General features: G+C 44.1%; 1 protein-coding gene across 1 annotated transcript in view; it reads left to right on the top strand.

Annotated features, from left to right (window-relative positions):
- LOC140466600 (uncharacterized) overlaps positions 1-14,707 on the top strand; it is a 154,513-nt gene that overhangs the window by 72,407 nt on the left and 67,399 nt on the right. Inside the window, exon 12 of the mRNA XM_072562051.1 lies at positions 10,955-11,099. Within this exon, the coding sequence (XP_072418152.1) occupies positions 10,955-11,099 (145 nt within the window). The remainder of the gene's footprint in view (positions 1-10,954; positions 11,100-14,707) is intronic.

Genomic DNA, 14,707 nt, shown 5'->3' with positions numbered 1-14,707 from the left:
ACCACTTGATGAGCCTTTCCTCTGTGTACCGCTAATAAACAACAGTTTGTAAGGAAGAAAAACATCCGCATTTGTGTTTTAGAAACTCCGCCATTGTATTTCTCTGTCTGATTGGTTGAAGTAGGCTCTGATTTCTGTTCTCCCAGGGGAAACCTGCAGAGGGTGATCAACCTGAGGGGAGAGGATAATAAGTGAGTGTTGCTCACCCCACGTCCATTATCGGGCATGTCCTGGTAGGGTCAGTGTGTTCACACTCGACTCCACAAAAATACAGGTCAGCATCACTGCACAGTACTGAGGGAATGCTGCACTGTCAGCACCAATCCTCCTTCACTCCTCCCAGCTCCTAGCATGGAAACAGACACTTTGGTCTAACACGTCCATGCTGACTAGATATTCTAAATTAATCTAGTTCCATTTGCCAGCATTTGGCCAATATCCCTCTTAAACCCTTCTGATTCATATATCCATCCAGATGCCTTTTAAATGTTGTAATAGTACCAGCCTCCACCACTTCCTCTGGCAACTCATTCCATACATTCACCACCCTCTGCGTGATAAAATTACCCCTTAGGATCCTTTTAAATCTTTCCCCTCTCACCCTAAGCCTATGCTGTCTAATTTTGGACACACCCACCCCAGGGAAAAGACTTTGCCTATTTACCCTATCCATGCCCCTTGCAATTTTATATAAGGTCAACCCTCAGCCTTCAATGCTCCAGGGAAAACAGCCCCAGCCTATTCAGCCTCTCCCTATAGCTCAAATCCTCCAACCCTGGCAATGTCCTTGTAAATCTTTTCTGAACCCTTTCAAGTTTCACAACATCCTTCCTATAGCAGGGAGACCAGAATTGCACGCAAAATTTCAAAAGTGGCCTAACCAATGTCCTGTACAGCCACAACATGACCTCCTAACTCCTATACTCAGTGCATTGACCAATAAACAAAAGCATACCAAACACCTTCTTCACTATCCTAGATACCTGTGACTCCACTTTCAAGGAACTATGAACCTGCACTCCAAGGTCTCTTTGTTCAACAACATTTCCCATGACCTAACCATTAAGTATATAAGTCATTAAGAAGATACAAAACTTAAAAGCACGTACCAACAAATTCAAGAACAGCCTCTTACCTGCTGTTATTAGATTTCTGAATAAACTTCTCAAGTTTTAAATTAAATGTTGATCCTGCTGTCTGTGCATCTTCTCTTGCAGCTGTAACATTGTATTCTTCTCTCTGTTCTATGACCCTAATGCACTTTGTATGGTATGATCTGCCTGTACTGCACACAAAACAAAACTTTTCACTGTACCCAGGTACATGTGACAATAATAAATTAAATCAAAGCAAAGCAAAACTTTTACAGAAGGATGGGGGGGAGGGGGTGGGTGGTGGTGGGGTGTCCTGGTCAGTTAATACCCCAGAGCCAATATCATGAAGACATTGTGGGTCCTCCCATATCCAAATTGGCTGCTACATTTCTGTATTTCAACAGTGAGCATACTTCATTGGCTGCAAAACATTTTGGGATCCTCTCATGATGTAAACGTTTTTTTTCAACATAATTTTCATGAGACATGACTGGGCCAGCACTTCTTGCCCATTCCTAGTTGCCCTTGAACTGAGTGGCTCACTCAGCCATTTCAGAGGGCACTTCAGATTCAGCCACATTGATGTGGGTCTGGAGTCACATGTAGGCCAGACCAGGTGAGGATGGCAATTTCCTTCTCTAAAGGACATTAGTGGACTGGATGGGTTGTTGATGACATTCGATGACAGCTCATGTCCAGATTTATGAATTGAATTGAAATTCCATCAGCAGACCTGGTAGAATTTGAACCAGAGCATTAGCCAGGGCCTGATTAGATTAGATTAGATTCCCTACAGTGCGAAAACAGGCTCTTTGGCCCAACAAGTCCACACCTACCCTCCGAAGAGCAACCCACCCAGGCCCATTCCCTACTCCCTACTAATGCACCTAACACTACGGGCAATTTAGAATGGCCAATTCACCTGACCTGCACATTTTTGGATTGTGGGAGGAAACCCACGCAGACACAGGGAGAATGGGCAAACTCCACAAAGACAGTCACCCGAGGCTGGAATTGAACCCGGGTCCCTGGTGCTGTGAGGCAGCAGTGCTAACCACTGAGCCACCATGCTGCCTTCTGGAATACTAGACCAGTGACAATGCCAAAACATTACTATCTGGCATGATCTGCATTGTAAAGTGTTAAAGCCACCAAATGTTGATTGTTTTCAGTGAAGCAGGGTTTGAGAGATTGTCAGTGTTGTGTGTCAGCTATTACCATATACGTGCTATTGTCAAACCATATCTCTCATTCATAAAAATAAAAAGTTGCCTTATCTAATGGTGTACTGATATCCTTACCTGGGCAGTTAGGGGTGGGCAATAAAGGCTGGTCTAGCCAGTGAAGCTCTCATCCCATGAATAAATTTTTTAAAAATCAAGCACGAAACAAAAGCAACAAACAAATGTAGTCATTTAATCACTCTCCCTTAGTTTAAGGTTGAGTCGAGAGTGTGGTGCTGGAAAAGCACAGCTGGTCAGGCAGCATCCCAGAAGCAAGAGAGTTGACGTTTTGGGCATAAGCCCTTCATCAGGCTTACGCCCGAACCGTTGATTCTCCTGCTCCTCAGATGCAGCCTGATCTGCTGTGCTTTCCCAGCACCACGCTCTTGACTCCGATCTCCAGCATCTGCAGTCCTCACTTTCTCTTTAGTTTAAGGCTGAGCAGTTTAATCTAATTAGTTCACTAATTCAGTGTAATAAATGCTCTGCTGTGAATGACCAGCAGAGTCTGAACAAGGGGGTAATACGAGTTGAACAACAATTGAACGAAGTCAGTGAGGCAGCTGAAGTAAACTCTCTGTCCATTCAACCTGTTTCAATCCAGCAATCCTGAAGATTAATACAAAATCTGCAGATAATTATCCTGATAAAGTCATAGTTCACGTATCAGCAACCTCTATTTTAGTTGTTTACTGTTGTCCAATTAAAAATAACTGACAACGTCATTGTGGGTGAGTTATTGTATGTGGTAACTTTAATCAAAAATAATTCACACAACACTTGGAAATGGGGGTAAGGATTCGAATATTGCTCAAATGAGAAACAGGATGAGTCAGGACAAATATAAGAAAGATACATTTTGAGCAATAATAATTTATGCTGTAGGAGCAAAGGGCTCTTTACCATTGTCAATCACAAGCCAATCTTTACTGATCAGATTGGGATTAATATAGATCCACACGCTGCAATGATTGGTTTCAACAGCAGTTGTTGAAATAGAGTCATGCAAGATTGCAGCCAGCTTGCAGAAACAGAATGCATCAAAACTGTCCTTTGGGACAATGGCTAGCCTGATCAGACCATTGCTCACAATGTACCTCTCGCAAACCTGCCAAATTGCTAAAGACTCCACTTTAGAATGTGGAAATTACCCTGTTAGCCTCAAACACTCTTGAAAGGAAACGTCTGACAAGTTGAAAAAGCTAGCTGATTCACGCTGTTACTAATAAGAAGCTGCTGCTAGTCCAAGAGAAGAGTGTGCCTACCATACAATTCAAAACATCATGTAAGGATTTCAGATTTGGCACCTGGAGTGTGGGCCTAATGTGTCAGCGACCCCCTGATCAAGTAACTAGAACATTCCTTTGGCACTTCATAACAGCCTGAATACAAACTGTACTCAAACAGCCCATGCTCACAAAGCATGATATCCATGTTAGATGTGATTCAATGACTTTGCAGTACCTGCCAAACAATCATGAGTGTGATAGTAGCTACACTAACCACCAATTTACAATGAACAGTTCAACTCACATTGTGGCTGGGTTATGTTTGTTAGGAGAGCATCCATATGTAGGGACCTGCTCTCTGCAAGCAAAAGGAATACATTCAAACAGATACACAGGAACCTCAATTATCTGAAGGACACAGCAGGGGAGTATTTTGTTTGGTTAATCAAATTCCGGATAATCAAATTCTGGATAACATAGTTTGGCTGAACATCAGGACGTTGCGATCTTGCCGGATAATCCAATATTCGGATAATTGAATCCTGGATATTTTAGGTTCCTCTGTATTACCTTTTATCAATGAACTGGGCCTTTAGTAGGTTATAGTTCCTTGTTGCTTTGGCCATGGCAACACTTTGGCCAATCAGAGTTAACCTGCCAACCAATCAGCACCCTTTTCTCCTGCAATATAAATTCTTTGGCTGAAGGTTGGCATTCTTGCCTGATGAGTCACAGTGAAAAGCCTTAGTATCACCTCTAATCCAGAATCTGGTTTCCAGCATCTGCAGTCATTGTTTTTACTTTAGTATCATATCTCTCTTGTCAGCATCTTTTCTCATTGACCAGTTCTGAGATGTTATTACACACCTTGGGAACAAGTTGGACTTGAACCCAGGCCGCCTGGCTCAGGGATAGGGACATTACCTCTGCATCACAGAGCCCCCTCATGTCTCTCTATTCAGCAGTACACAGACCCAGTGAGTAACATCCCTGTCTATGAGTTTGAATCCCATTCAAGGGCTTGGTAGCAAGGGATGGCACGTTCACAATGCAGACAAACAGATTGAGGATCAACTTCTAAATCTTAGGCCATTGGTAGGTGGTACGAACATGAGAGATCACACATCACTCTCTGTAGCTCTGGAGTACAATATGCCAAAGCAACTTAGATTCCTTGAGTGTAGGTTACACATACCCACATATTTACTTATATAGGTGTCTCTAACATCTACACATTAAGGAAATAAAATATAATCTCTCCTTTTTATCTCACCAAGAATTGCACAGATGGATTAAAGTTCTCTTGCAATTGTCACATGCCTATGAGTGTTGAGATTCCATGACCAGCAATGGTTATTACTATTACCTATTTCCTATTTACTAATCAGAAATGCAGTTATTTATATCTGACTTTAAATCAGCTCATTGAATATCCAGTGACTGGTGGCTCATTCCTAATTGTTTGTGGTCACCAGGAGACTGGGAAACAGACTGGGATAGCAATCCTTGGTTAGTGCTGACATTTAGCTGGAAGTAGTCCAATTGTTTGCCCTTAGCATTCATTACCTCCAGCTGATTTCACAGAGTCTGACTGGGTCAACCATTCTGTGACCTCTTAAAACAATACAGTCCTTTTACTGTTAGGCATTGCTTTAGTATTTTTGACGAATGTCCAAGTGCTAATATATGATAAACAATGAGACTAGATCTACACTAAGATGTATGTCATAGAGTCATAGTCAAAAAGATGTACAGCATGGAAACAAACCCTTCAATCCAACTCAACCATGCCGACCAGATATCCTAATCTAATCTAGTCCCACCCACCAGCACCTGGCCCATATCCCTCAAATCCCTTCCAATTTATATACCCATCCAGATGCCTTTTAAATGTTATAATTGTACCAGCCCCCACTACTTCCTCTGGTAGCTCATTCCATACACGTACCACCTTCTGTGTGAAAATGTTGCCCCTTAGGTCCCTTATAAACTTTTCCCCTCTCACCCTAAACCTATGCCCTCTAGTTCTGGACTCACCCACCCCACAGAAAAGTCCTTGTCTATTTATCATATCCATGCCCCTCATGATTTTATAAACCTCTATAAGGTCACTCCTCTACCTCCGATGTTCTAGCCTATACAGCTTCTCCCTGTAGCTCAAATCCTGGTTGCATCCTTGTAAATTTTTTCTGAACCTTTCAAGTTTCACAAATTCCTTCCGATAGGAGGGAGAGCAGAATTGCATGCAATATTCCAAAAATGGCCTAACCAATGTCCTGTACAGCCGCAACATGACCTCCCAACTCTTATACTCAATGCTCTATCCAATAAAGGAAAGCATACCAAATGCCTTCTTCACTATCCTATCTACCTGCGACTCTACTTCCAAGGAACTATAAAGCTGTACTCCAAGGTCTCTTTGTTCAGCAACACTCCCCAGGACCTTACAATTAAGTGTATAAGTCCTGCTTTTATTTGCTCTTCCAAAATGCAGCACCTCACATTTATCTAAACTAAACTCCATCTGCCAGTCATCAGCCCATTGCCCCATCTGATCAAGATCCCATTGTAATCTGAGGTAACCTTCTTCGCTATCCACTACACCTCCCATTTTGGTGTCATCTGCAAACGTACTAACTATACATACTATGTGAGAAGTGTCTTTCAATATCTTAGACCCAACAAATTCAATATTTATTATGCAATATTTTAGGGAGAGCTACAGACAGATACAACATTTTCTTCAACAGCAGCCAGGTTACTTATGAGAATGAGAGGATCGAAACATAGGAGTAAAGATTCTGTCAGAAGGTTGACCAAACCAGGATCAGTAAGTAATGACTGGAGCAGGAAGGAAGGGAAGAGCCAGATTGGGGAGATCAGTGTGTATGAAATCTCCCACTGAGCAGGAAGCACATACCTTCCCTCTGTGATTGTGGCAGAGGGGTGACTATTGGTCTTGCTTTGTAACAGATATCATCACTTGTTTCTCACTGGGCATTCCCTGCATTTCTCACTGGTCTCCCTTTCTCACTGACCCATCCCCTTTCTCATTGCATCCCCCTCCCTCCTATCTTCAAAGACCAATTGCATTCAGATTCAATATTTTAATGTCTCTCTTATAGTGAATGGGTTAATTCAATATTTCCATTGAAGATGTCATTCTTAGGCTCTGGTCTGACTTAGAGCCAACATATTGCAGGTGGCAGGAACTGGAGGAGGTTGTTCAACCTCTCGATGCTATCCACTCCAATGAGACCAGGGCTCAGCTGTGTCTGTATTCATGCCTTTGACCAATACCATTCAGTATCTTTGGTGAAAAAGTTCTGCCAAGCCCAGATTTTGACAATTGACTTGACATCGATGGGGGTTTGCAGAAGAGCATTCGGCCCTCCTTGCCAGTGTGTCAAAGCTTTTCCTTATCTTACTGCTAAAAGTCTTTCAGTTTAAGTTCCTAGTCAATATCCATCTCCCTCTCAACTCCTGGCTCCGTGACAGTCTCTCATTTGTCATACTGCATGTGTGACACAATTATATATTGGAAAGATAAAGCCAATCTTTTCACTACCCTGAATGAATGGTTTCCCAACCACTAGTTAATGAGTCACTGTTTGAGGCTAAGCCAGATCGTTTGAAATTTTGCCCTGAGCTGAGCTTCCAACCCTATGGCCATCACCTGATACTCCTCTCCACCCTCTTCCTGTAATATCACCCACCTCTGTATCTGTCTCAGCTTATTAACTGCTGAAACACAAATCCACCCCATTATTTCTTCAGATTCAATATTTCCACTTGCCAATCTCCCACTGTTAACCCCTCCTCCATCTTTGGCTCCAACACAACTGCTCCACTGCTCTGACTACGTCCACGACCCCACTCCAGCAACAGCTCATTCCTCAAATACTTACTCTTGCCTTCATATCCTTTCATAGCCTTGCACCGGCTTCTCTTATCGCTCTGCCTTCCTCCTTCCTGACCTCAACTGGATTTTCAATATCCTTCACACCACCTCAGGCAGCTGGCTGTAACTTCAGCTGTCTACACTGCAGTCTCTAGAACTGTCTCGCTAAAATTCACAACCTCTCCCTTACCCTTTTAACATCTCTCCAATCTTTGCCTTCGACTGAATCTTGGTCCATCTGTCCTGACACTGCTTTCTTTTGCTTGGCGTCAGTTTTTTCTGTGCCTATGAAGTGTTGTGAGATGATGTTGAAGATGCTGAACAGTGGAACTCACATATCAAAAAGGTGCAGTTAAAGGACACAGCTTCAGTATAATTGACAGTTTTTAATTTCACTGCCTCTAGGCAACACAGACTATTACCCCAAAAACACATTAGGATACCTGTGTTCTGATACTGAGTTGATCCAGCAAAGTGATCATGCTTCCATGGCAACACATCACTGTAAACAAGTTGAGCAGATTAATTTTCTTGAATACAGTGTATCTTTGGAAATGTTCTCATTCTTTAACTGAGAAGAATGCGTTTTCTTTAAAATGCTCAAAGTTAGCTGTACCTCATGACAGTTTATTCTGTATGACGTACAATTCTTCTCCCAGTGATCTCTCTGATGATTCTCTTTCAAAAATGTGAAAGCTTCACCTCATTATATCAGTGATAGACCAGGAGTGTTCAACGCTGTGCCTTGTTCATCTTCCCTCTCACTCTCACAGCCCCTTCCCCAAATACTCACTCACACACACACAGACACTCTCAGATACTCTCTCTTCTCTCTCATACACACACCTTTTCTCACACACACTGTCTCTTCTCTTTCTCTCACTCTCTCTCTCACACACACTCTCACTGTCTCATTCTCACACACTCTCTCTCACATGATGTGGAGATGCCAGTGTTGGATTGGATTGGACAAAGTCAAAAATCACATGACACCAGATTGTAGTCCAATGGTTTTATTTGAAAATCCTACCTTTTGGAGTGCTGCTAGGGAGAGAGGAAGACTTTAGGTACAGACTTTATAAGGAAAAGATAAAAGGATTATACAACTCATGTGAATGAATTGAACACACCGAAGATGGCTCTTAAATCTTTAATCCGTTAGAATGGAGGTACATGTTTTTTTGATTAATATGCAAATCCCAGAATTCTTTTCAAGTCACTGCCCTGAGATAAATTAAGGTGTTATCAATATCAAGGAGGTCACACCTTCAGTCAGACAATGTATTTTAGGTGTGAGGTCTTGTTTGGAATCTGTTGGTGTCTTAACCTAGAGTCAGATTGGTTTTATTTCCAAAGTAGGAGTTTATAAAATGCCACATTGACTGACTACCTACAAATTGTGTGCTTTTTGAAAAAGATAGAATGTATCTGCAAACACAAAACTGCAAATGCCAATGCCAATTTACCCCACGGATTTATATGTGTGTGTTTAGATTAGATTAGATTACTTACAGTGTGGAAACAGGCCCTTCGGCCCAACAAGTCCACACCGACCCGCCGAAGCGCAACCCACCCATACCCCTACATTTACCCCTTACCTAACACTACGGGCAATTTAGCATAGCCAATTCACCTGACCCGCACATCTTTGGACTGTGGGAGGAAACCGGAGCACCCGGAGGAAACCCACGCAGACACGGGGAGAATGTGCAAACTCCACACAGTCAGTCGCCTGAGGCGGGAATTGAACCCGGGTCTCTGGAGCTGTGAGGCAGCAGTGCTAACCACTGTGCCACCGTGCCGCCCCGAATTGTGTGTGTGTGTGTGGTATGGGGGTGTTGCGGGGGAGGGAGTGTGTGTGTGTGTGTGCGTGTGCGTGTATGGGGGGGGTTTGTAGTGGAGGGAGTGAGTGTGTGTCAAAGAGAATGTGTGTATGACAGCGTCTGTGCACAGTCACACAGACTCTATGCACACACTCTATCACACACACACAGGCACACACTCATATGTACACTCTCACAGATGCATATACTCCCTCACACTCGTGCATACTCAAATACATACACACAGATTCTCTCACACACACTCTCTCAGATGCACAGACTCCCTCACACTTGCGCACACTCTCCCTCAAACACATACACACACTCACACATACAGTATCTCACACACACTCAGATACATAGACTTCCTCACACTCACGCACTCTCTCTCATACACAAACTCTCTCAGACACACGCACTCTCATGCACACTCTCTCAGTTGCATAGACTCCCTCACACTCGTGCACACTCTCTCTCAGACAGGCGTACGCGCACGCGCGCGCGCACACACACACACACGCACACACACACATAAATCCGTGGGGTAAATTGGAATTGGCATTTGCAGTTTTGTGTTTGCAGATACATTCTATTTTTTTCAAAAAGCACACAATTTGTAGGCAGTCAGTCAATGTGACATTTTATAAACTCCTACTTTGGAAATAAAACCAGTCTGATTTAAAGTTAAGAGACAGACGGACTCAAACAAGACCTCACACCTAAAATACATTGCCTGACTGAAGGTGTCACCTCCTTTATTTTGATAAGACTTTAAATTATCTCAGGGCAGTGACTTGTAAGGAATTCTGGGATTTGCATATTAATCAATAAAACCTGCACCTCCATTCTAACTGATTAAAGATTTAAGAACCATCTTAGGTGTGTTCAAATCATTCGCATGAGTTGTATAACCCTTTGATCTTTTCCTTATAAAGTCTGTATCTAAAGTCTTCCTCTCTCATTAGCACCTGATGAAGGAGCAGTACTCTGAAAGATTGTCATTTCAAATAAAGATGTTGGACTGTAACCTGGTGTCATGTGATTTTTGACTCTCACTCTCATTCTCTCGCTCACACACAGTCACTCTCTCATTCTCACACGCTCTCTCACACACTCACTCTCACTCTCTCACACACTCACTCTCACTCTCATTCTCACTCTCTCACACACTCACTCTCTCACACCCATGATAGCAATCCACTCTGGTGACATCATCCTGTGGAATGACATCACATGGGACTCAGTGGGCGGAGAGGCTGGGGGATGGGGAGGTTAGGGTTTAGAGGGTGAGAGTGCAGGTAGAGGGGGATTGGGCAGGGAAGGAAAGGAGGGGACACAGAGAAAGATAGACAATGGGGATCAGGAAAGGTGGAAAAGGTAAGGGAGATGAGAAGGTGAGAAGATGGGGAATAGGGAGGGAAAAGATGGAGGTATAGGTGGGGGAGGGGAGAGGGTGGAGAAGTGGGAAATGGGAATGGGAATGGGAATGGGAAATGATGAGGGCAGATACTTAGAGGAAGAAAAGAGAGGGGGGGAAAGGGTGAGGGGGTTAGGGAGGGGGGTGAGGATGGCAGTTGGACCAGGGTAGAAGGAAGGAGGAGAGGGGAGGGGAAGGAGGAGGTGTGGTTGGAGAGGAGAAGATGTTTTTGCAAATAAAAGCTCTTCCTACCTTCTGCCTCAATAGATTTTCAGGAAGCGCTTCACTGTGCAGAGATCAGTCACTTCTCCACGTGCTGTTCCAGAAATCACCATCCATTACCTGCGGCAGCTACACAGGAAGATCAAGAACATTATCAATGACTGGATGGAGTATTACAGAATTGAAACTGGTAAGTTACTCCAGACCCGGAAAGAACTGCTTAATCTTTGACATTTGTGAATTGTTACCAGTTACTTTTATGAGAGTAATTGGTTGGGACTTTGACTTTATACAGTATAGTGCAATGAATGATGTTCTGTTTCACTAATCCTACTACAATGGGAGGAAGAATGAAGACAATAGGTGCATATGAAATAGAAGTAGGCCATTCAGCCCATCATATCTGCTGCACCATTCAATGAGATCATGGCTGATCTGATCATCCTCAACTCCATATCCTGCCTTTTGCTCATAATTCTGATTCCCTCACCTTACTCGGTCAAATGCAGTCTTGATGTCAAGGGTTGTCACTCTTACCTCACCTCTGAAATTCAGCTCTTTTGTCCATGTTTGAACCAAGGCTGGAATAAGGTCAGGAGCTGAGTAGACCTGGCAGAACCCAAATTGGGCGTCACTGAACAGCTTATTGCTGGGCAGGTGCTGCTTGATAGCACTGTCACTGACTGAGAGTAGACTAACAAGGCAGTAATTGTCTGGGTTGGATTTGTTCTGCTTTTTTTGTACAAGACATACCTGGGCAATTTTCCATATTTCCAGTAGATGCCAGTGTTGTAACTGTACTGACACAGCTTGGCTAGGGGAACGGCAAGTTCTGGAGCACAATCTTCAACACTATTACCAGAAGGTTTTCAGGGCCCATAGCCTTTGCAATATCCAGTATCCCCATAGTTTCTTGATATCACATGGAGTGTATTGAATTGGCTGAAGACTGGTGTTGGTGATGCTGAGTACCATTGGAGGAGGCCGTGATGGATCATTAATTCGGCACTTCTGGCTGAAGGTTGGTACGCAAGATTTAGCTTTATCTTCTGTACTGATGTGCTTGACTCCCCCATCATTGAGGATGGGGATATTTGTAGAACCTCTTCCTCCAGTGAGTTGTTTAATCATCCACCATCATTCATGACTCGATGTGGCAGGACTACAGATTTGAAATCTGATCCTTTGGTTGTGGGATGATTAGATTCCCAATAGTGTGGAAACAAGCCCTTCGGCCCAACACATCCACACTGACCCTCCAAAGAGTAACCCATCCAGACCCATTTCCCTTTGACTAACGCACCTAACACTATGGGCAATTTTAGAACGTCCTATTCACCTGGCCTGCTCATCTTTGGACTGTGGGAGGAAACTGGAGCATCCAGAGGAAACCCACACAGACAGTTGCCCGAGGCTGGAATCAAACCCAGGTCCCTGGCACTGTGAGGCAGCAGTGCTAACCACTGAGCTACAGTGCCGACCATACATAGCCCTACCTATCACTTGCTGCTCATGCTGCTTGACATGCAAATAGTCCTGTTTTAGTTTCACCAAGTTGACACCTCTTTTATAGATAAGCCTAGTGCTGCTCCTGGCATCCCCTCCTCCACTCTCCATTGAGCAAGGGTTGATCCCCTGGATCGATGGAAATGGTTAAGTGGGAGATATGTTAGGCCATGAGGTTACAGATTGTAGATGACTACAATTCTATGGGTTTATGGCCCACAGCGTTTCCTGAGTACCCAGTTCTGTAATGATGGATCAGTTTGAAGTGTATCATTTTAAGAATAGTGGTAATGCCACAATACATGATGGAGGGTATTCTCATTGTGAAGGCAGAACCTTGTCTCCAAAAGGACTGTGCGGCGGTCACTCTTACCGATACTGTCATGGACAGATGTACCTGCAGCTGGCAGACCACCTGCCGCAGACCCAATCGAGCAGCTAGGACCCGACCAACTCAATCAGTAGTGCTGCTGCTGAGCCACTCTTAGTGGTGGACATTGAAATCCCCCACTTTGTGCCCTTACTACCTTCAGAGTTTCCTCCAAGTATTATTCAGCACAAAGGAGCACTGATTCATCAGCTGGGGGGAGGGGTGACAGTACATGGTAATGTAGTTATAGTCCAGAGCCCCAATATTATGGGGATATGGGTTCAAATCCCTCCCTGGCTGGTGGAGTAATTTTGAATTTAATAAAGTGTGGAATTAAAAACTTGTCTAATGCATCCTTTAAAAATCCTTCTGGATCATTAATGCCTTTTGGAAACTGAAAATGTAAGGATGGGAAGTAGCACATTGCAAAAAGGTAAATTCTCTAATGATGCTGAATAATGGCTCTGAGTCTTCACTCTCTTGCCAACCCTTGGATAAATATAATGATAAAATAACATCAACAGATATCAACAACATATCAACACTGTACTTCACACGATCTCGGTTAAAGTGAGGACTGCAGATGCTGGAGATTAGAGTCGAGAATGTGGTGCTGGGAAAGCACAACAGGTCAGGCAGCATCCAAGGAGCTGGAAAACTGATGTTTCAGGCAAAAGCCCTTCATCAGAAGCACCACTCTCTCGACTTCACACAATCTAGTCTACTGTATTCGCTGCTCACAATACGGTTTCTTGTACAATTGCAGGCTGGGTGACCACTTCACAGAACACCTACGTTCTGTCCGCAAAAAAGACCCTGAGCTTCTTGTTGCTTGTCACTTCAACACACTATCCTGTTCCCTGGCCAACACCTCAGTTCTCAGGCGTGCTGCTGTGCTCCAGCCAACAGCACCTCATTTTCTGCCTGGAACGCTACTGCCTTCAGAACTCAATATCAACTTCAGTAATTTTAGGCCTTCTCCCATATCCTTACCCCACCCCCCACACACTAGACCTTGTCATCACATGGGCTGCTACAACACACATCGGTTCTCAGCTACAATAGTCGCCATTCGAAGCTATTCATTCTCCTAGACTGGTCTTTATCTACTCTTTTACCGACGCAAATGTTTCTGTTTCTCTCTGGATCCATTTGCACCTATTGTTTACTAATTCCCACCCCAACACCATCTTCTGCATAAATACCAACCTTTTCCTGGTTCTGAACAAGAGTCACTAGACTCAAAACGTTAACTATGCTTTCTCTCTCCACAGATGCTGCCAGACCTGCTGAGTTTCTCCAGCAGTTTCCATATGAACAGATTGGCTGGTTACATTCATGAGACCCACAGCCCTGAGGCTGAATACCACATGGTTGTTACTTAACATTTATATGTCAAGTACAACGTGACACACAGTCGCTGATGACCCAATCCCTGGAAGTCAGCACCTTACCCCTGTCTTCACATCGAACTCAGGAGAGTCAGGGGAGACTGGGCGCCTCCTAGTAGAGCGCTTTAGGGAACATCTCCGAGACACCCGCACCAATCAACCAAACTGCCCCGTGGCCCAACATTTCAACTCCCCCTCCCACTCTGCCGAGGACATGGAGGTCCTGGGCCTCCTTCACCGCCGCTCCCTCACCACCAGACGCCTGGAGGAAGAACGCCTCATCTTCCGCCTCGGAACACTTCAACCCCAGGGCATCAATGTGGACTTCAACAGCTTCCTCATTTCCCCTTCCCCCACCTCATCCTAGTTTCAAACTTGCAGCTCAGTTACTGTCTCCTTGACTTGTCCGACCTGCCTATCTTCTTTTCCACCTATTCACTCCACCCTCTCCTCCTTGACCTATCACCTTCATCTCCTCCCCCACTCACCCATTGTATTCTATGCTACTCTCTCCCCACCCCCACCCCCACC

The sequence above is a fragment of the Chiloscyllium punctatum genome, chromosome 44 (assembly GCF_047496795.1).
Source record: "Chiloscyllium punctatum isolate Juve2018m chromosome 44, sChiPun1.3, whole genome shotgun sequence".
NCBI classification, from domain to species: domain Eukaryota; kingdom Metazoa; phylum Chordata; class Chondrichthyes; order Orectolobiformes; family Hemiscylliidae; genus Chiloscyllium; species Chiloscyllium punctatum.
This window is presented reverse-complemented; position numbering and strand designations above follow the sequence as displayed.